General features: G+C 37.0%; 1 protein-coding gene across 6 annotated transcripts in view; it reads right to left on the bottom strand.

The window, feature by feature from the left end:
- Positions 1-24,303, bottom strand: part of ralgapa2 (Ral GTPase activating protein catalytic subunit alpha 2) — a 153,009-nt gene that overhangs the window by 66,261 nt on the left and 62,445 nt on the right. For all 6 annotated transcript variants that reach the window (XM_041253769.1, XM_041253770.1, XM_041253772.1 and 3 more), the window contains 10 exons: positions 23,509-23,702; positions 22,520-22,618; positions 16,889-17,044; positions 9,129-9,257; positions 8,103-8,231; positions 7,618-7,676; positions 7,162-7,270; positions 2,777-2,887; positions 2,613-2,681; positions 2,303-2,440 (listed from right to left, as the gene is read on the bottom strand). In XM_041253769.1, coding sequence (XP_041109703.1) covers positions 2,303-2,440; positions 2,613-2,681; positions 2,777-2,887; positions 7,162-7,270; positions 7,618-7,676; positions 8,103-8,231; positions 9,129-9,257; positions 16,889-17,044; positions 22,520-22,618; positions 23,509-23,702 — 1,193 coding nt within the window. The remainder of the gene's footprint in view (positions 1-2,302; positions 2,441-2,612; positions 2,682-2,776; positions 2,888-7,161; positions 7,271-7,617; positions 7,677-8,102; positions 8,232-9,128; positions 9,258-16,888; positions 17,045-22,519; positions 22,619-23,508; positions 23,703-24,303) is intronic.

The following is a 24,303-nucleotide window of genomic DNA, read 5'->3' on the forward strand; positions in this document are numbered from 1 at the left end:
TCGATGGGGGTTAAGTCTGGAGACTGTGCTGGCCATTCCATGATTTGAAGATAGTTCTGAAGGTAGTTCTGACATAGCATGGTGGTATGTTTTGGGACCATCACGCTTCCTCCTCCATGTTTGACAGTTGGTGTCACACACCAAGGAACAATCCTTTCATCTACTCGACGGGGTACAGAAACCCTGCATGATGAACCGGAGATTTCAAATTTTGATTTATCGGTCCATAAGACCTTCTTCTAGTCTTCAGTAGTCCACTGGCGGTGCTTCATGGCCCAGGCAAGCCTCTTTTTCTTATTTTGCCATCTTAGCAATGGCTTTCTTACTGCCACGACCTGTCAAACCTGCAGCTCGAAGTCTTCTCTTCACAGCTGAAACTGAGACTTGCTTACTTCGACCAATGTTAAGCTGTGCTTGAAGCTGTTGTCCTGTCAGCCGCCTATCACGCAAGCTGTTGACTCTCAGAAACTTGTCTTCTGATTCTGTTGTGGCTTTGGGTCTACCAGACCTCTTCCTGTCAGAGTTTCCTCCAGTTTCCAAGTGCCTTTTGATGGTGTAGGAAACTGTACTCACTGACATCTTGGCTTTCTTTGCAATTTCTCTAAAGGAAGGACCTATACTTTTAAGGGTTATAATGGTCTTCCTTTGCTAATTGCCTTTTTCTCGCCATTATGATAGCAATATACTACTTCCTGCAGTACAACACTGTCCAAATAATGCTTAAGAGGGTGTAGTAACACAGTCTGTTCCAACACTGCTTTTATACAGTCAGAGGGTTTGTAAGTAATCAACAAAAGTTGGGACACCTGTAGGAACTGTTAGCATCAACTTTCAAGGCTTAATTTACTTCTATTGCTGCAGAACAGCTGTAAGTTGTTAACCCATTACTTGTTCCCTGAAAAATGCCTTTTTAAATAACTCTGAAATGTACACTATTTTTCAGTTTTTGGTAACCTAAACTTTTTTTTTTAACCTCTGGCAGTTTACCGCTTACCTTTGTACCATTCCAGGTTATTCACTGGACTTGAAAATAAAAACTGGAAAAATGGGGGTGTTCTAAAACTTTTGACCGTTAGTGTATGTTTATATATATGATTTAGTGAAGCAGAAACAGGAATGTATTAATAGAATTCAAGTAACTGATTTAACTGTGCCAACTTAGATACGTTTTTCTATGTACTATTTGTAAAAAACACAGAAATCTTGCCAGGTAGCCAGTGCTGTGTTACCAAGGCATAGGCACAGTGAGCTGTATATCCTGTACACAATGAGCACAATAAGTCACACTCATTTGGAGATGTTTCTAATATTGTTTTTGACATAGCAAGATGGATTATAAATTAGGTCAAACAATAGTTGATCAAATGCACTGAGATCTGAAGTAATGAATAAAGTTGTGTAACTTTGTACACATCGTTATACATCCAGTTACTTGCTAATCCAACACATCATTTAAACGGTTTTCACAGTATCACTAAAGTTTAGGTATAAATCATGTCTTTCCAATAAAGCTGTAGGACTCTCCACAGTGACACTGTACAGGCAGAATGATCCTACCAGCAACAAGCAAAAGCTGTTTCCTTAAATAATATAAAACCCATACTTCATATATGTGTTTCCAGCCATTATGAAGAGTGTGTGTGTGTGTGTATCTATATATACATATATATATATATATATATATATATATATATATATATATATATATATATATATATATATATATATATATATATATATATATATATGATTCCATATAAAAACTGTCGCACATCACAGTTCACACAGCTAGAGTATGCATTGTTCATTTTAAAATATAAGAAATAAATAGAACTTGTTAAGAATTTGTTTGGAAATGTATTTTCTCTCTCCCTTGCTCCTTCACCACTTGCTCTTCGGTTTTCCTAATGCGTTCTGCAGCGCCTGTGTTTCAATTAAACCTTCCTTTACCTGGTTGGTTTGAGACGCAGTCGCCCCCATTGTTCAATGCTAACTAATGCATAACTAATGCTAAATTGCACATATCCTCCTGCATTTTAATATGAATTTGTTCATTTGCATTTGGAAGGAGAATTTCTCTCCCTAAAAGCAAACTACATGGAAACCCAAATGACCAAAAGGTATTGCTAAAATAGCATCAGAAAAAGGTGAGACGACTTTTTATTTTTCAGAGGAAACCCAGCCAGTGCTTCTCTTTGGATACATTTTATAAGCTGCTAACAGCGCAACACAGTACATTTCGCTCCTGGATGCTATGTTAGGCAAATTGTGAAGCAGCCACTAGGGCCAGAACAATACGTACCCTGTAAATATAGTCCAGAAGAGGAGCTTTATGAGAATAAGGATCTTCAAGTACAGGCATGGCAATGGGCTCTAGCAGTGTATTCAAAGGAATTGCCATGCACCAATCCAACAGGCAGAGCAGCAGAGATACCATTAGCTAAGTAATACAAAAAAGGGCTTTCCATTAGTGGAGCTCCACCAGAACAAGCTACACAAAAAACACATTCAATTAGTCTCTAGAAAGCATTCAGAAGACAGCCTTTTGCAGAATTCCATTCAGTGCTACATGTTATACTCTTTAAACAGCACAAAAAAAGAAAGCGTCTTACTTTTTTATCTGCCTCCACGGTAGAGTGTTCTGCGCTTGGCAAGAGAAATGCAATCGTGGCAACAAAAATCTATAAAACAGAAAACAAAGAAGGGAGTATTTTGAAGATCAATGTAATTTACTGATGGAAAACAGAAATAGAAAGCACAGTTTTGCAGGACTTACTTCAGTGATTTTCTTGGGAAGAGAGGCCTCATATTTCTGAAGGTTCTGCCAGTGACAGACTAGCAGATGAAAGATGTCACACGCTACATGAGCAACCACTTTGTTTCCAAACTGAAAAATAAAATAAAATCTATAAAAGTGAAAGATAAATGATCCATGAAATCCCTATATAGCTTTACAGTGAGTGTCCGACTCATTTCACAGGTAGAAGCAGTGTAGCTTGATTACATTGGAGTGCTGTTATTTTCAAACTCTCTCCTATTTAAATAGATCAATAATAACAAAATGTAGCCTATTATTATTGGTTACGTTCAATCCCTATATTAGGTCTTTATAAAGACACAGGCCACTCCAAAGCGCATTACACAAAACAAAACCAAAAAAAAATCTGAAAAATAAAAATAAATGTATTTCTATTTACTCTTTTTTTTTTTTTTTTTTTTTTAAATAAACATCCATATGTGTCATGCGCTGAAACAGCGATTTGCAAATTCCAAAAAAAATATCTTAAATCAAGTCTTGAAAAAGCACTGTGATGTCCCTAATGAACCGGGAATGAAAACGTTAGGTTATTACCACAACCCTAGTTCCCTGAAATAGAAATGTAACCATTATTGAATGGGCATTTACCTCCTGAGGACCCGAAACCTGAATAAGACATAACAAAGCTGCTCAGCTGCTCCTTATTTTATTTATCTGTATGGCTTTACATTGACGTTTTAACCTGTTCACAGATTTTAAGAATTAATGTCAAAATATAAGTAACATGATAAATTTGCAGCCAGTGTTATACCTTAAAAAAAAAAAAATGTGCTGAGCCAATAAAGAACCTTGTAGAACACACGCGTGGTTGTAGTGCAGTTAAAATGGAAGGCTCTTTTTTAATGCCAACCCCATTACCATTAAAGATTGTACAGGGTCTATCGTGATTACTCATGACTTAATGTTGCACTTTACCCCCTGAAAATAGATTTTACTCTCTCAGTGTTCAAACTAGAGGGTAAGTTACTCCCAGACCCAAAACCTTATCTGGAGTGCTGAATTCCAGTCATCAGCTACCAGAAAATGAAATGAAGCCAATGCCACCTGCACGCCACATTTGCTGCACCACTAAAATAGAATCATTGATTCTCGCCATACATAGGTGGTCGAATGATGAGCTGTTCTTGACACTAATCAAAATACATTTTTCTAGGGTGTAATGCCATATAGTAGGTCTTTGAACTGATTCAGTATTGAAATCACTTCTTAAGATGCACTTTTTAATTTTGCAGCTCTTTCTTCAGTATGAATAGAATTTATGAGTTGTATCGCACTGCCACAAGAACGAAAAGGATTCTAATTGTATTGTGGAAATGCTAAGCAAATTCTGTTGTATCTGTTTAATGCTTTGTCTGTGGTGATACAAAAAAATAAAGAATGCCTACAGTTTGTAAATGTCAAGAGCACTTCCAGGAGTGTCAGCATGTATTAACAAGCAGATCTGAAGAAGCTGTATCCTGTGAACATCTGCACTACTCATTAATAACCTTATGTTTAGTGTTCCCGTCATTCCTTTTAAATGCTAAATAGAAAAATAAATAAATACATGTATTATATTCTTGCGGACATTTATTTTTCCTTCTTCAAGTGTTCTCAAAAACATGAATTTGTATCAATCATTTCAAAACAACAATTTAAAAGCAATCAAATATGAACTTAGTCATCAAAATATAAGAAATGTAAAAAAACAAACAAAAAGCAATGTAACGAAAGGCAGAGAGTAGAGAGAGAGAGAGCGAGAGACCTCACAGTTACAAAGAAAGTAAGAGTCACGACTTGCCATCCAATAATAAGATGAAGGGTGGGTGAAGAACAGGAAGACAGCTTGAGCTAATTGAGATGGCAATAAAGTGACCAGGCTGTGTAGAATTCTAATGGATCTGAATGTATATTCTAATGTGAGCTACTGCTTAAATTCTTCGATCCCCTGCTGGCCTGCTTCCAGCCGCACAGAATCAGCAACAGTACCTGGACCACATAGCTCTCTGACTACAGCTTGGTCAGCACTGGGTTACTTGCTGAAAACAAATAAGCAAGATTAAGACCCAAATCAAAATACACATAAACATCTAACATGGACTTGGTAAATGATGCAGTGTAAAAGTTTAATTGTTTCAGCCCGTGTCAGACACAAAGGGGTACATTTGAGAGAGAATGAACTCAAATGCATTGTCTGGACTCATTAAAGCCAGACCCCTCTAGCTGATTAATGTGGACAAAGTTATACTAAACCACTGTGAAGGTGGTCAGTGGAGTTGATCACAACATGACATTATCTCTTATGAACAAGGAAGCAAATAGATGTGGCAAGTATCTCAATACTAGAACAACAGAACCACTGAGATTTATGAAAGGGTAGGGAGGAGGAAAGAAAATAAACTAAGATGGTTGAGTAGAAAACTTGGGGTTTTCTTCAGATTTCATTTGACTGTAAGTATTTGTTAGAATGCAGCCCCTCCCTCATTGATGTATGGTGCTGGGTGATGCCTTGACATGACAACTTCTCTGTGAGTTGAAATTGTTGTTGCTGCATATTATTTCACCTCAGGAGTTAAGGGCTACTGTGATAAATGCAATGAATCTTGGTTGTAAATCTCCCTCCCGACCTGTGAGGGCGCTAAACAGCAGGAACGGGATTGGAGGGAGACAGTTCTTTCCCCGGGTCGGAAAGTCGGTCAGTCTGGAAGAAGGAGAGACTCCGTTGCAAGAGCGTATTGACTCGGAAGGGAAATGACGTCGCAGCTGTAGACTGTAAAGTCAGCTGCACTCGTTTACCAGCGGGTCATGCGTGACAGCATATAAGGGGGACGGAAAATCGTAATCTGTTCCTTCGCATTGGTTTGTAGTGAGTAAGAACCAGAAGAACAGTAAAAGTGTATTGAAAAGTGAAATCGTGAGTGTTGTGTTTTTATTTGTTTGTAATTGTTTTGTCTTGTCTTGTACGTTACCAGACGGTTAACACAGTTCTGGAGCTGTCGCCAAGGGCCAGCACGAAACCGGACAACACTGCACCTTTGTCACAAATATAAACCTGTATCACCCACCACAAGCACTACTGCACGCACCCAGGACTGGTGACCGTGTTTGTATTATTGTGGGACGGATACTGTTCATTATTTGGGACTGTCTGTTCTTGTTATATACCCTGTGCTGTACACATTGGTCTGTACTGCCGGGGAACTATTGTTTGGTTGCCAGACCTGGAAATACAAAATAAAACATTTCTAAAAACTGGATTACAATTATCTCTGTCTGCTTCTTTCAAGCACTGCACCACCCCTGCACCTGTATACAATCAACCACTTTTCCACAGTTACATATACAGTTGCAACAATACATAGAATAATAGGAGACAGAAACAGTAAATAAAAGTGAAAGTCATAAAAGTGGTAGGGTGTTTCGTAATGTTTTAGACTTGCTTTTTAACAAAAAGCCTATTTTTTCCAACTTGTTTTTTTTCGTCTGGTCACTTTATCCCTGTGCAGGTTCTCCTAAGAGGATATGATTTCTGTTCCATTAGCAGTGTAATTGGTGCAGCAGGAGACTGGACACTGAAGCTGTTTAAATTGGCACATATTCTGCGTCCGCACACTTGTGTGAAGAACACGTTGCTTGGAAATAATGGCACTGCACTATCGGTTTGTAGCCTTCGGGGACCAAAGATTTGCTAAATCTTTAGAAAAATAGGTCTGAAAAAACGTACTTCAGTTCCTAAAGTGTAATAGTGCTCTGAAGCGCTCCCACATGCACAGTATGCATGGTATGAGAGCCTGTGTTGTACAGTGCAAATAGCCATGACTCTAACATTGGCTTCGCCTTTGGGTCCTGGTTTACATCAACTGAGCGATGGTCTGCAGCTGCATTTGGCTGTACAGTATACAGAATGTAAGATGAAATTTTTTTTTTCATAGATAAATATCTTTGGCATTTATAGAACCAAAAAAAATATATAAAATACTGGAGAAATTTAGACATCTTTCTAGTGTCGTGCACTATTTTTTTTTTAAATACACAAGTTTATCAAGGTTTTCTCCTGGGTGCACACATGGAATACCACGCACATTATGTGTTTTTGCAGAATAAGGGTGTTGTAAAATGTCTGCAATAAAACTACAGCTATGGCCATAGCACTAACAAATGTTGCTTCATAAAATCGAATGAAACCTGCAGAATAATGTTATGTTAACATATTTTATGTCATACCGCTTTGTAGTTTAGAAACAAGATTGATCTTTTAACATTTAAAAGGTACAGATGGCTATGATAAAAACTATTTATTTCTCTGCTCATTATGATCAACTGAAGCCTAGCTTAGCCTCTATGCAAGAGCGATAAAAGCCTACCTTCAGTGTTACACCCATTACATTGATAGCGTCTTTCACATGAGGGTGGTTTGTGCACTGGGCCAGTTCTTCACAGATCCACAGCCCAAGACTGCACACAGCGATGCATCTAAAACAACACAACAGTCAATTAAAAGACACCCAGTGAGTGCAACCTGGAGCAAACCCTGAACTGTCACTGAAGCCTGAAATAAATCAAAGCTGATGGTGCTGCTATACTTTAAAATGGATATGATACATGGATAATTTAGATTTAATCCAGGCATATAATAACTGGCCCTAAAAAACAATGTTTAACCAAGTAAAACCCACAGTATCAATTTACAGATACAGCAGTGACTGATAATGACACCTCAACTTTGGATTTATTATACAAAGACAAAAAAAAAGAAGAAATATGACACAGCCAAATACACCCTAGAAATAACTAATATCACAAAAATACAATTCACATACCTCGCACCCTCACTTGGCTCACTTCTGGCATTCTTCAGTAAAATGTTTATGAAATAGTCCTAAAAAACATGACATTATTTACTACTATTAAACTGTTTTAATGTCACGTTAAAATGTTAATTTCTCAGCTGTTTTTATTTTTGTCTTCACACTTTCTTTCTCTTTTTTTACTGTTAAATTAACATCACCCTATACAATTAATTACGGTGGCCCAAAAGTCCTAGTCAGTGTAATCTACAAAAATGCATGTCAAATTCACAGAGAAGGGTGGCGAATTCAGAAAAGCACGATGACAATAAACAAGTATGACAGGATTAAAAATGGGCAGGGAATACAGAAAACCATGATTTTTTATATATATATATATATATATATATATATATATATATATATATATATATATATATATATATATATATATAAATATATATAAAACAATGTCTCAATCCTAAAAGTAATTGTGATGTCTACTGTACACTACATACCTTAATGTCCTCATTCCGAGTGAATTTCTCAGTAGATCCAGGAACAGGCTGCAGTAAAGGCATTTGCTTATAAAGGTTTGGGAAGCACACTAGGGAGCCGAGAATAGTTTGTGCTTCAATGCGTGGGGCCTTAAAAAATGTAATTAAATGAAATCAAATTAGTATGAATTCCCCAATTGTACTGCTATAATTGAACTAGGATTCATAAACTACAGCTCATAGCCACATAACATTATTAGTATGTACATGTCAGAGCATTGACAATTAAAAGTACAGTTTTTCAACAAAGGGCAAAGGCACCTTGAGTTTCGGTTTAGGATCCTAGGAAATCAAAACTCTGCTCCACCAGTCACATCCTGAAGGGTTATTCAACTGCTGTTTATATGCAGATACTTAGTTACCTTACCTATACTTAGTTTTCCGTGTTTTCAATTTTTATCTTTAAAAAAAAATCCAGTTGACATATATTAAAATAGGGATAAAAATCAGTAAAAAAAATGGTATTAAATGGAAACATCTGTAAAAATCGGGGGGAAAAAAATCTCAGTATAATCTGGATTTCTCCTGTCGATAATTTGGATTTTTTTTCCATAAATCCAACATTCTCTCAATTTTTGTACATACTGTTACGTTTCTGTGTTTTGTGTTAAGTGCTCCGGCTGGAAGTAGATTCCTATTTAAAAATATTAACCTACAACAGGTTAGAAACACCTGGAAATCGCACCTCTCTTTTTACTGCACACACTGGTAACAAGTTTCTGAAACCCGAGCCGTGCATTCTGTGTGTCAAGCTGCAGTGACGCTGGTGTGGAGGCGAGTTCTCACAGTCTGGCCCTTTGATGAAACACCTTTGCAGTGCTAGCGAGTCACTTTATCCTGCAATTTCACACATCGGCTGCCATGGTGCCTGTCCCAGGAGCCCCGGTTCACGCTGCACTAATGAGAGCACACCTGTTCCAGTGGAGGGATGGGAGCCTTGTTTGCTGCCATGGCTCGTCCTCTCGTATTTCACATTGTCATACTCACATCCAATGATTCAGAGCCAAGGATCCGGGCAGCAGCTGAGATGAAGTCGCCAACCAGCATCGTAAACCCAGGCAAACCAAGAAAAAAGAACCGCGGAGAACAATACCGGATGACTGTGTTCAAAACATCCTAGAGTTAAAAAAGAAATAAAACAGACTTCAAAATAACATCACCCCATCCCATTACTGTATTGGAAGACTGTTAAAGTTAAAGACTACAGAAACTAATACATGTTTTTATTTTATGGGTTCAAGTGCGTACTAGTATAGGAAAATGTATATTACATAATAACAATAAGTAATAACAGTATGAGTACTACAGACGGGTTCATTTGTGAACAAAAACAAACCACTCTCTGGGTATGGCAACTCTGACAAAAAGGTTTGTAATGGTGAAGTAAGATGGATATGTGGACAATAGTAGAGGTTGTACAATGGACACTAGCTTACAGTATACAGCTGTGTAGCAAAGTGTTGCTGTGTCTATTTATATTTGCTGGGTCTGAGGGTTCAGTGATGTAAATACCACCTTCCACAGTCTACTGTAAGCTAGATAAGCAGTCATTGTTTTTTTATGTTACATGACTGTGTACATGTTGTCTATTTTCAATTGTTAGTTGTATAAATGTACAGTATCATACTCTGAAGTAACTGCTTCCCTCTTACGTGTATCACAACCCACTGGTATGCAGCAATATGTTAACAAATGATTTAATTTGAATGTGATAGTTATTTTATACTACAGCCCAGGTAGAGCCCCCATCCTCCCCCCCAGGTTAATATTTAAACTGGGTTTTTCTTTTTCTTTTTCCTCATGCTGTGTAGGCAAAACCAAACAAAGCAAACAACTCTGGGAAAAGAAGCAGATGGGTTCTGCTGGTAACATGCTGCAGAGCAAATCCAGGCTGTGGAGGCTGAACAAAAGATCCACCTTCCTATAATTAAAAGAGTGATTAACGTGCTGCTTTCCTCACGACACACCTGTAATTACACACACAGCCCAGGTATTGTGCTGGGCCCTCACCACCGAGTGCCCAGCAACAAACTCTACAGCAGCAGCAGATGGGAGTTCATTTCTGTTGACATATGCTGCAATAAAAGAGGGATTTGTGCAAACCTGGCTTCAAGGTGGCAGGATGAAGCATATTTTGAAGATTAATATTGTAAACATCCATGTTGTTAGCTCCGCTTTCCTATTAAAGACCCATCTGTCATATTTATGTGCTGAATGAAACATTCTGTGACAAACGTCGGCCTGCGAAGGACACTGTGGGCTTTGCAGTGCAGACAGGTCTACAGTCGCTTTGAATGTCTGAGTAAACAACTTGTGTTCAATAAGTACCCACGGCCCAGTATGAGAGTGCTTAACCCATGTGCTTCCTCGTATCAAGATCACTTTAATATTGAATTGGAAATGAGATTAAGAAGGAGATCAAATATCATATTAATTTTAATGTTCAATTTCAGTTATTTAGTACCCACAGTACTATTTGCCAGAAACATCGAGAAACTGATTTAATACTGTGTTTAAATGCAATATTTGAGACAACACATATTCGCAGCAAAGCAATATAAATAATCAATATAACCATGTATAATTACATCTTTACAATAAACTATAATCAATGATTATTGGAAATAGGAAATGTATAAGACACTTCCTTTTGTTACGTATCTTCCTATGAAGGAAGCTAAGGGTAACACTGCTATAAAATACAAATTTTATTCAACAATCATAATTTACGTAACTTTTATAAAGCTAAACTCTAAAATACGTCATAGTACATCATTGACACATTATGCATTTACACACTGTTGCACTATGTGGTTATTCTCTCTTAAACAGAATCACAATAACGCATTTACCAATAAACTTCAGGAAGTGCTGCAATCTCAATAAAACAGATTGCCACTATGAGAAGAGCGAAGCTTAATTGTTTCTTCACTTATTACTTTGCATCAGCGTTTCTGCATGACACATGATTAAACCCCAGAGACACTGAATACCCCTGTCAATCTGATTGGTTGGTATGGTTTTGTTTTGTCTTGACGGTGCTGCTTAACCTGCATGTGAAACTAAAGGTTACTGACAGAGCTGCTATGTGTTTAATCCTTATCTCTAAGCCACAAGTTTACAAGAAAAGGTACAGAATGGGAACATCTGTCCTCTATAAATTCGATTGTACAAATCAGGCAGTTCAAATAGAGGCATGTTTTTTCGTTCTCTTTAAAGCACAGTTCTGTAGACACCAGCCACGTTCAGCTGCTCACTACCTGGTAAATGAATCACTTTAATTGAATGCTTTGTAAACACCAACTGGAAAAAACTAAAGTAATAAGGAAAAATGTTGCTGCAGTAATAGAAAATTGCTTTACATATTTGGTTAGATTTGTATTTTTCTTCATTCTTTTATAATTGACCTCTGGAACATGTAAAGTGTAGAACAATCTCTGGTAATTAGTGGCTCTGAACCTTAGAATGATTGCACAAAATGAACATTTTAGAGAAAGCAGCAATTTGGGAAACATTTCCACTGTATGCATAATTACAAAAACAGAATTTGGTGTGCAAAAATTGGCTATATCTCTCCAGTAAAAAAAAAAAAAAAAAATGTACAGCAAAAAATGCATTCACGTAATGCTGGGTGACTGATTAACCCTCTCCATGCCTAACAAAAGTGCAGAAATCTGCAGATAGGAAACACAAGACATAGCTAACAGAAACTCAATCTGTGTTCCCCAGCCAAACTGGAAGATTTCCATTGGAAGACATTCTCTTTGGTATTTAGTATGCGTCATCAAGCTCCTGTTGTACCCACACTGCACATGTTATATGTTTGTTACTGATGGGGAGTTGTATTGCAATGTCTTGCACTATTGCCTCCTTTTCAGCCACACACACACACTTTCATAAGCAATATATGTTATTTTCTTGATAAACATGATGCATCCAATACAATACAAGGAGCTTCCAGATGTATATGTAAGGCCTTCTCTATCACATTCACCCACCTCCAATCACATTCCTGCCTGTGCCACTAACAACACAAGCATACAGGATTCAAAGAATACAGCACCCATGAAGGTCACTGACATCAGTCTGTAAAGACTGGAAAGTTTATCAGAGAGACAAGGGCTGGGATACATTATTGTGATATTGTTGGTAATCTGTCAAGTCTTGATTATTTATTGTAATGAACACTGCTTATTATTAGAATGACAATAATGTTGTTTCCAGCAGTCATAACCCTGTTGATTTTTTAGCAGATAATTGAGAATCATACAACCCTTTTGCTAAATCCATTTATAAATGTGGAATGCATATTTATGCGTTATAAACAGCTATTTTACTGCACCTGTAATCAGAACACGCACAAGTGTATTTTCATGTAGGAAGTATACATCATCACCCAATGTAATCATTAAAAATAAGGCTTGCTTTGTGCTAGCCAGGTGCATGTATAATAAAGTGTAATACACTTCATCACATACTGTTAATATCTTATGGGACTACAGTACCTCAATTTGCTTTAATCTGATAAAAAGTACAGAGTCCAATTCATCAATAAGACAGGCGGCATTTAATTTTATGAGTCTTGACAAAGTATTACTAAATCCAGTGATTAATATTCTGAATAATAATATATCATTATTTTTTTTAAAAAGAAAAGTCAATAAAAATCGTTAACTAAAATACAAATTGTTTATATAAAAAGCATTTGCTGCCTCTAAATGTTACTGCTATACAGTACACACTTTCAGATTTCAGGGGTTCGCTACAAAGCAAAAGTAAAAAGGTTAGATAATAGAGTATAACTAACTTTCCCATTAATCTCTTGTGAGAACAACATATTCTGTATCTTACAAATGTTTCTCGGAATAAACAATCAGTCACAGATAATGTGTATTCTGTAAATTATCAATTTGATAAAAGACTAATACACTGTACGTATTCCTGCTTATAACACAAACCAGCACACTGCTACGGGACTGGAAATGGGACTCTTTAGTGCAAAGCAGCCAAGCTGTTTTCCTATTGTTCAGCAGGAAGACTGTTTTCCAGCCAGTTTGTACATGGCCCAGTGCACAGCCCTACCTGACCCTGGCAGCTGAACAGCAGTAGTCCCCATATTGTATTTGTAATAACAAAGCTCGAGATTATAACACACTCCCACCAGCATCGTCTCATTTAGCACAGGATGCAAACCTCAATCCACTGAGAATGTATTAGTTGTTACAGCAGTCCAAATAATATGCATCATCTGGGAAAAACATGCTGAGCAGCTTGAGAAGCACATTGTTTCATTTGCCATACCAACTAAAAAGTATAATTAAAAGGAATTTGAATTTATATATATATATATATACATATATATACACACACACACACATAGTGAGAGAGATAGAGTGGCCAATGATAAAATGGTTAGTTAAAATGGTTTTGAACAAGACTTGGAATGCACAATTATCTTTTTAAAGTGTGACAATGGTGAGAAGGATTCCACAGACAAGGGATCAGAGTACCAATATCCGCTTTAAAAGACATCCAGATTTACTATTTGCACAGAAATGTAAGAGGGGCATTCACTCGGGTAGCACAAAAGGTGTTCTGTCTTGATTGGAGGCTTGACGAATTGTCCTTCAAATTAAGAACAAGGCATTCACCCAGCCAGAGGATGGTAAATGTTTCTTATATACGGAACTAACTAAGAAATACTGACCTGACGCCTATGTTCTGACATCTCCTTAACCCAATTACTCAGAATCCAGTGCATTGGGGTTTTCACTTACAGGGGGAGCAGGGTTTCCAATCACATCACAAATAATGGTTACTGCACATGTGTGTTTGTCATGTGAGGCATTTTTTACAGGCCAGAGAATCCTAAATAATAAGTGATAAGTCCCTTATGCTAAACTGTGCTTTTCAGTACAGTGCAAAACCCCGCACAAAGCACTCTGCGAGTGCCCTCCATTCACTAGCTGTCACCGCTCACACCCCTCAATCTTCACAGGCTGTTACTCATGTAATATAATTACTGCTTACTGAACTTCAAGCCATCTGTCATGCTTTACATCTTCCAGCAGGGGCTGGTGGCTCTAAGACTGTGCCACCATTGCTTGGATGTTCACCGATTAGTGGCATTCAGTCCAATTCCACCAACCCAATTACCCCAAGCAACTCACAATGCATCTCAACCCTAATCAATCAACCACATTTTACAACAGCGGCACATTCAACCCCAATGTTGCATTTGTTTTCTTTATCTTTGTTATGGACATTAACATTTTTTTTTAAATAAAGTTTTATGAATAGTAGCGCATATATTTTTTTTTTGAAGGATTTTTTCCAAACTGAATTTCAAAATTATCTGCTGTTTGCTGAAACTACGAAGCTTAACAGACCATTACTGTTCGTCAATAATTTAACTCATTTAACTCATTTTATTTTTTATGGAATAAACACAGTTTGATATTTGTGTTCTAGACTGTAGGGCTCATGAACAATTGTTGTAAAAAAGTTTCAGACATATAGCCTTGGTTAAATAACTGAAGAGGTGAAGCTTTGTGAATGTTACACAGCTCTCCCTGTACATTCTGTTCAGGACTGATTGAAAATGAAAAAACAGGAGTGCCACCTTGAGGTTTAAATGGGTAAAGTCTCATTTTACTGAAAGGAATATAAACAAATAGCATTAGGGCTTTAAATGGGAAAATAAGGTGAGAAATTACCTGAAGGGGATACAATTCCTCAAGTTTAAAACAGAAGCCATAGTATACAGCAGAAATCCACAGGGGATATATTAAGAGATATATCCCCTTATTATTAAGAGATATATCACCTTATTAAGTGATATATCACTTGGTTATTAAGAGATATATCCCCTTATTATTAAGAGATATATCACCTGATTACTAAGAGAAATATCTAATTATTATTAAGAGATATATCACTTGGTTATAAAGAGATATCACCTTATTTATCACCTGATTATTAAGAGATATATCACATAATTATTGAGATATATCACCTTATTTATCACCTGATTATTAAGAGATATATCACATAATTATTAAGAGATATACTGACTTATTATTAAGAGATATATCATCTTATTAAGCGATATATCACCTGATTATTACATTATTATTAAGAGATATATCACTTGGTTATAAAGCGATGTATCACCTTATTGGAAACATGGTGAATAACTGGATTAATTTATAGATTATATATATTGTATATATATATATATATATATATATATATATATATATATATATATATATATCTAGATATATATTAAGAGATATATCAGATTATTATTAAGAGATATATCATCTGGTTATTAAGAGACGTATCGCCTTATTATTAAGAGATATATCACTTTGTTGTAAAGAGATATAGCAGCTTATTTATCACCTGATTATTAAGAGATCTATCACCTTATTAAGCGATATATCATCTGATTATTAAGAGATATATCACTTGGTTATAAAGCAATATATCACCTTATTTATCACCTTATCATTAAGAGATATATCAGATTATTATTAAGAGATATATAACCTTATTAAGAGATGTATCACCTGATTATTACGAGATATATCACCTTATATTAAGAGATCTTATATAATAAGATATATCACCTTATTTATCACCTTATTATTAAGAGATATATATATCAGATTATTATTAAAAGATATATCACCTTATTATTAAGAGATATATCACCTGACTATTAAGAGATATATCATATGATTACTAAGAGATATATCCTGACTATGACAAGATATATCCCCTTATTATTAAGAGATATATCACATTATTATTAAGAGATATATCACCTGGTTATTAAGATATATCCCCTTATTATTAAAAGATATATCACATTATTATTAAGAGATATATCACCTTATTTGTTACTTGAAACACACTACACAAGACCAGTTTTTTTTAAAGCAACATTGGAATGGAAACCTACCAGCTCTGCAACTTCAAATAAATAGACAAATCTGTTCTTCCCTTTAGCACAACGCCATCTAGTGCATATAGGAAGTACAGCAGGTAGAAAATAAAAAAATGGGCAATTGCAATGAACTAACAGCAGCGCACTAGCTGGAGTTGATCCTGTGGTTATTACAGAGGACAGTAATAACGAGAGACTGCAGGACAGATTCAATTGCTATGAACTAGCTGGGGATGATCCTGTGCTTAGTACAGAGGACAGTACTAACGAGAGGCTGCAGGATAGATTCAATTGCAACGACTGAATGCCTCCAGATAGACTGCAGGTTTTAAGATGTTATCAATAGCAATGAACAGTGTATCACTCGTCTGCCCCTAGAGGATTGTAAAACAAGGTACTAAGTCAGTCCAGTGATTTTTGGACTATGAGCTGAACTAACTTGTTACTCCTAGGAACAGAACCCTTGATGTGCATTTTCAAACAAACATTAAACAAAGCGGTTATTTTGTTAAACATAAATCTGAATGTGTAAATCAAATAAAGTACATCAAATTAATTTAACTTCCACCCATTGTAACTGCTGATCCTTTAAAATCCTAGCTGTGTGCAGTAGAAGGCAGCACTCCTCTTACTCTGCTGCTGCCCCCACCTCACCCACTGCCATGTCCCACGCACACAGTAGAAATGATCAGTTAACTGAGGTCAGTGCTACAGCTGGAGGATCAGCTCATCTCAATAAGACAAACCCCAGTACCCAAGATGCATGTTTCTATCTGTCTAGATCCAGTGTTACCTGATCGTCACTGGTGAAGCCCTTGTGCATCACATGGTAGAAGTGTACAAGGAAATCAGAATTGGGCAGGACATCTTGATGCTTGGTCATCATCTCACAAATCAACCTGTAGGCATGGAGTTTCCCTTCCTTGTACTCAGGAGGCAATGTAGTAGCCTGAAGATAAAGAAATTATTTTTTAATTAATTTATATATTAATATTAGGGCTGTCAATCGCAGTTAACTTCAACGATTAAGGCGTTTGTTTGTTTTTAATGCACGTTAATCTCACTACTCTGTCTTGTCCCTCTCAGCAGACCGTAATTCATTTCCTGCAGTCCCATTTTAAAACACTCGAGTGCATGCCAGGACTGAATGAGTGCCATCATCATTTGAATATAACACTAGTCACAGAATCGCATTATGCAGCAAAGAACTCAAACTGAAGGACTGTGAATGGGAAATTCTTTTTTTTTTTTTTTTTTTTCTAACGGTTTATTGGTTAGAAAGAGGGTTACTTGTGTCTACTGTCAAAGTGAGTTAAAATATCACAGAAGTGCATCTAGTCTGCTGTACCACCTGCATGATGAACATGCTTTCACTTTCAGAAAAATAGGAAAACAGCGTTTGTATGCTGGGTTGTTTATAATGATAATAATAGCAAACTTAATTGAGATGGATGCAGTAATTGTGTGTGTGTGTGTGTGTGTGTGTGTGTGTGTGTGTGTGTGTGTGTGTGTGTGTGTGTGTGTGTGTGTGTGTATATATATATATATATATATATATATATAGAGAGAGAGAGAGAGAGAGAGAGAGAGAGCTCTCTGGAAAAAATTAACAGACCACTGCAAAATGATCAGTTTCTCTGGTTTGACTATTTATAGGTATGTGTTTGGGTAAAATGAACATTTTTGTTTTATTCTATAAATTACTGACAACATTTCTCCCAAATTCCAAATAAAAATATTTTCATTTAGAGCATTTATTTGCAGAAAATGACAATTGGTCAAAATAACAAAAAAGATGCAGTGTTGTCAGACCTCGAATAATGCAAAGAAAATAAGTTCAGATTCCTTTTTAAACAACACAATACTAATGTTTTAACTTAGCCAAGTACAAGGTTGTCCTGGAAGAAAACTTGCTTCCTTCTGCTCTAACAATGTTCCCCAACTCTGAGGATTGGTTTTTCCAGCAGGACAATGCTCCATGCAACACAGCCAGGTCAATCAAGGTGTGGATGGAGGACCACCAAATCAAGACCCTGTCATGGCCAGCCCAATCTCCAGACCTGAACCCCATTGAAAACCTCTGGAATGTGATCAAGAGGAAGATGGATGGTCACAAGCCATCAAACAAAGCCGAGCTGATTGAATTTTTGCGCCAGGAGTGGCATAAAGTCACCCAACATCAATGTGAAAGACTGGTGGAAGCATGAAAGCATGAAAGCTGTGCTTGAAAATCAGGGTTATTCCACCAAATATTGATTTCTGAACTCTTCCTAAGTTAAAACATTACTATTGTGTTGTTTAAAAATGAATCTGAACTTATTTTCTTTGCATTATTCGAGGTCTGACAACACTGCATCTTTTTTGTTATTTTGACCAGTTGTCATTTTCTGCAAATAAATGCTCTAAATGACAATATTTTTATTTGGAATTTGGGAGAAATGTTGTCAGTAGTTTACAGAATAAAACAAAAATGTTCATTTTACCCAAACACATACCTATAGATAGTAAAACCAGAGAAACTGATAATTTTGCAGTGGTCTCTTAATTTTTTTCCAGAGCTGTATATATATATATATATATATATATATATATATATATATATATATATATATATATATATATATATATATATATATTTATATCTATGAAAATTTCAAACAGTTTGAACGAACTGAGTAGACTTGCTTGAAACCAGGTTTTTCATGATGATCTATGCTTTTAACCGTATAAACTTGTCTATAAACACTTCATAGTTCATTATATGATACGTGTACTTATATAAGCTGATAATCATAAGTGAATTGCATTCAAAATTTTAATTTTTAAATGAAAATGTAAATCTTGTCAATTTCAATGAAATGGTCACACAAAACAAGGAGTTTTCAGTCTGAAGCCCAAGTCAGTTAAGTCTGAAATGTGTATAACACGGTGTTAGAACACTGGCCTAAGTATAAAAGTGCCTTTGTTAGATGTTCTCTGAGTTAACTAGCATGTTACCTAATTAACCTTTTGTCACCAATTATTGTTAACAGGTGAGGGTCCATGATGACTATAAATATAGGTAGCATAGGTACAAGTTTGTCATTCCTGAATGTAAGGGAGCAGAAAATGGCAAAATACGCTCAGTTAAGCAAATAAAAAAAGATAGTCTGTAATTACTTTAAGAAATGAAGGTCAATCTTTAAGACAAATCGCAAGAACATTGCAAGTGTCTGTAACTGCTGTGGCTGGCAATTAACTGCCCCTGAAATACAAGCTCACCTAAATGCTACTAGAAGTACAGATGTTTCAGCATGAACTGTTCAGAGGAGATTGCGTGAAGCTGGCCTAACTGGAAGAATTGCTGCAAAGCAACCATTGTTAAGAGTGCAGAATAAGAGGAAAAGACTTGCCTGGGCCAAAAAACACAGAAATTGGACATTTGAGTGGAAGTCGGTCTTATGGACCGATAAGTCAAAATTTGAAATATTTGGGTCCAACCGCCGAGTATTTGTAAGTCGCAGAGAGGGAGAGCGCATGAGTTCTGCATGTGTGATTCCCACTTTCAAGCATGAAGGACGCAGTGTCATGGTCTGGGGTTGCTTTGCTGGTGACAGAGTTGTTGATCTTTACTAAGTCCATGGCAAGCTCAACCAGCATGGCTATCATAGCATACTTCAGAGGCATGCCATTCCATCAAGATTACGGCTAGTTGGGCAGTCCTTCATTCTTCAGCAAGATAATGACCCGAAACACACCTCAAAGTTGTGCAAGAACTATCTGGCGAAGAAGGAAAGTGAAGGACAACTCAATCTAATGACCTGGCCTGCCCAGTCTCCAGACCTCAATCCCACAGAACTTGTATGGGATGAACTGGACGGAAGAGTCAAAGCAAAGCTACCCACAAGTGCCCTACATCTCTGGGAATTGCTGCAGAAGAGCTGGGAAGACATGTCAGGTGATTTCCTGCTAAAACTTGTTAACCGAATGCCTCGTGTTTGTGAGGCTGTTATTAAGGCAAAGGGTGGCTATTTTGAGGAATCCAAGATTTAGAGACAATTTTCAATTTTATTGAACATTGCTTTGATACTCCTTATGTTTTGTTTTGTATATTGTAACATGTGTTTTCATTTTCAAGTATTTACAGAAACATATACGATGTAAAACATTGTCAATTATGAGAAAAACCTACTTTCCAGCAAGTGTACTCAAACTTTTGACTGGTACTGTCTGCACGCACGCACGCACGCATGCACGCACTGGCTCTCAAAAGTATTCACCCCCCTTGGACTTTTCCACATTTTATTGTGTTACAACATGGAATAGAAATGGATTTAATTAGGTGTTTTTGCCACTGATCAACACAAAAAAAAGTCCAGAATGTCAACATGAAAAATAAAATCTACAAATTGTTCTAAATTAATTACTGATACAAAACAGAAAATAATTGATTGCATAAGTATTCACCCTTGAGTCAATATTTGGTAGAGGCACCTTTGGCAGCAATTACAGCCATGAGTCTATTTGGATAAGTCTCTACCAGCTTTGCACATCTGGACACTGCAATTTCTGCCCATTCTTCTTTGCAAAATTGCTCAAGCTCCGTCAAGTTGGATGGGGACCTTTGGCGAACAGCAATTTTCAACTCTTTCCACATATTCTCAATTGGATTGATGTCCGAGCTTTGACTCTGCCACTCCAGGACATTGACCTTTTTGTTTTTAAGCCACTCCAGTGTTGCTTTGGCTGTCTGTTTAGGGTCACTGTCCTGCTGGAAGATGAGTCCCAGGTCTCTTGCAGACTTCAGCAGGTTTTCCTCCAGGATTTCTCTGTACTTTGCTGCATCCATTTTGCCCTCTATCTTCACGAGTTTTCCAGGCCCTGACGCAGAGAAGCATCCCCATAGCCTGATGCTGCCACCACCATGCTTCACGGTAGTGATGGTGTTCTCAGGATGATGTGGGGAGTTAGGCTTGCACCAAACATAACGCTTAGCATTGAGGCCAAAAAGCTCTATTTTGGTCTCATCAGACATTAGAATATTTTTCCAGTTGGTCTCAGAGTGTCCCACATGCCTTCTGGCAAACTCTAGCCGAGATTTGATGTAAGTTTTCTTCAACGATGGCTTTATTTTTGCCACTCTCTCATAAAAGGCCAGTTTTGTGAAGCACCCGGGCTACTGTTGCTGTATGTACAGTATCTCCCAGCTCAGCCGTGGAAGAACTTAATTCCTTTAGAGTTCCCATAGGCCTCTTGATGGCCTCCCTGACTAGTGCCTTTCTTGCCAGGACACTCAGTTTTTGAGGATGGCCTGTTCTAGACAGATTCACAGTTGTGCCTTATTCTCTCCATTTCTTAATAATGGACTTTACTGTGCTCCGGGGATATTCAATGCCTTGGAAATGTTCTTATATCCTACCCCTGATTGATGCTTTTGAAGAACTTTATTCTGGATTTGCTTGGAATGTTCCTTCATCTTCATGATGTAGGTTTTGTTAGGAAATGTAGTAACCAACTGTGGGACTTCCCAGTGACAGGTGTATTTAACCTGAAATCATGTGAAACACCTTAATTGCACACAGGTGGACTCCATTCAACTAATTCCTTGGTTGCACCAGAGCTTATTTAGGTGTGTCATAGCAAAGGGGTGAATACTTATGCAATCAATTATTTTCTGTTTTACATTTGTAATTAATTTAGAACAATTTGTAGATTTTATTTTTCACTTTGACATTATGGGCTTTTTTGTGTTGATCTGTGGCAAAAACTCCTAATTAAATCCATTTTGATTCCATGTTGTAACACAATAAAATGTGGAAAAGTCCAACGGGGTGAATACTTTTGAGAGCCACTGTTTGTATTTATATATATGTATATATAATTTGTTTATTTATCCAAGGCAACTTAAAGAGACTAGGGTGTGTGAACTATGCATCAGCAGCAGAGTCACTCCCGTCATGTCTCACCCGAAATACGGAGCACAAGGCAGCTAAGTGACTTGCTCAGGGTCACACAGGGAGTCAGTGAGTGAGCTGGGATTGGAACCGGGGACCACCTGGGACCTCCTGGTTACAAGCCCTTTTCTTTAACCACTGGACCACACAGCCTCCTTGTGTGTGTGTGTGTGTGTGTGTGTGTGTGTGTGTGTGTATATAAATTTTATTTAACATCATGTAAATCAAAGAAACTACCAAATGATATTGTAAAAGTCTACCGGAAGCTATAACAGTAGTACAGTACAGTCAGTTTTTCATTAAATATATGGAACCCTATAAATCGTTATGTAATTCAATATATTAATGTAACATCATTCAGCAGGATTTATTCGACTTTATGAAGCAAAATTAGTTAACTCTATAGGGTGATGCAAAACTTTCGGCAATAGCTGTACTGTCCAAAGGGGAAGAAAAAAAACAGAAAAAAAACAAAAAACAGTGCATCTTACCTTAAATAACCAAGAGGCAAACATTGTCAGCGGTGGGATGAGGAAGGGCTGTGGAGGGGAGGACTGGTTATCAGCACTGATTCCAAGGTTGTCTCTAATCTGAAAACACAACAAATACCACAAAGTAAAAATCACAACTGGTCAAGTCACACTAAATACTGTATGTTGTGTTTCACACTGCACAGCAGATCAATTTTCAAACAGCTTTTCTATGTCTGCATTCTACATATTGCAGATAAATACAAAATGTAATTCAAACAATTATGCCAAGGTTCTTGACTGCAAAAATGGGATGTATTTGACAGGTCAGCATTTAGAAATGAATTCTCATTTCCTGTTTATGAAATCCTGAGTAAGGACAAAAATGTTCTTAACAGCTTGCATTTTTCATTACTTCTGTTTAGAAGCTTTTCTACTTTATCCCCATATATGACAATATGTTTTCTTAAAGCTAAAACCACTTGCTGCATGTACCATTGCTGTTTATTTTCATACGGAAATCTCATCTCAGCTTTCCTTAACTTAATATGATATTTTACTAGCTATATTCACTTTTGAAAGTACCCGTCTTGTGGGAATGCTAGGCATTTTGTGTTTTTTATTTCTATATTATTTAAATAGCCCCAACAGTTAAAGTTCTTATTTTGCTAATTTTGAAAATAATTTAGTCATCAAGCATCCCCATGTTTACAGACTATTCTTAAAATGGCTTGGACAAACAGAGCACTCTGATTTGCCAAGACCCATGGAAAAATCCTGCCACGCTTGCACTAGTTTTGAACGTCTTTCTTTTACAGTAGCAGTAGCAGCAGCACTCTCCAGGCTGTGGGGCTGTGCTTGTGAAACACACACTACTTGGGGACACGCAGCTTTCTCTCACACCCACGGAGCACTATTTTATTGCTTACTTTATGAGGATCCGCAGTTACTCTGCCCCACAATGTTAGTCACTAAGTCGAGTGTCTCAATGATGATGAAGAAGACATTACCTTTGCTAGCTTGTGCCACAGCTCGTGCAGGCAGAGGAACACCTTTGCATGTATTTTCGGACAATGGATGCTGTTCACATCTCCCAGTATTCCTAGAACTCTTCTCCACAGCACAGCTGCAGAGTCTGGGTGCCAGCCAGTAAGACTCCCACCGGCAATGATACTGATGTCGTTGGCTAGACATTCACTGCTGTCTGCAGAGTCACACACATACGCACCAGTTAAAACCAATATATCGCAATAGGCAGAGCTTTTTTTTAAAATGACCTTTAGCATTCTTGAGTAACTTTCCAGTGCCCATGTAAACACATTCAAGCTTTAACTTTTAAATGATAGTGTTTTAAATGAGCCTGTTTTATAAAACAGTAACTTTTTCCGTGTTGATATTAAAAGTGCCTAGAATGCAAATTAGCAGATGTTTCAAAACCTCATTTCAGGAAGTAGCAAGTGCTAATTTATTAACATGGGAACAGGACATTTGGTTGTGAAAGTGCAATGCTCTACTACAAAACTCACGTTTCAGAAAATATGGAAAATACTAATTGAAAAAGGTCAGTGCTTTTCTATTTATTCTGATACTTCAAATGACATGGTACCATAGTGAAGATACGCGTGTATGTATATAGAGCTGCTCAAATCATAGTGACGATACACGTGTATGTAGATAGAGCTGCTCAAATCATAGTGACAATACACATGTATGTATATAGAGCTGCTTAACTCATAGTGAAGATACACGTGTATGTATATAGAGCTGCTCAACTCATAGTGAAGATACACCTGTATGTAGATTGA

The sequence above is a fragment of the Polyodon spathula genome, chromosome 6 (assembly GCF_017654505.1).
Source record: "Polyodon spathula isolate WHYD16114869_AA chromosome 6, ASM1765450v1, whole genome shotgun sequence".
Lineage (NCBI taxonomy): Eukaryota > Metazoa > Chordata > Actinopteri > Acipenseriformes > Polyodontidae > Polyodon > Polyodon spathula.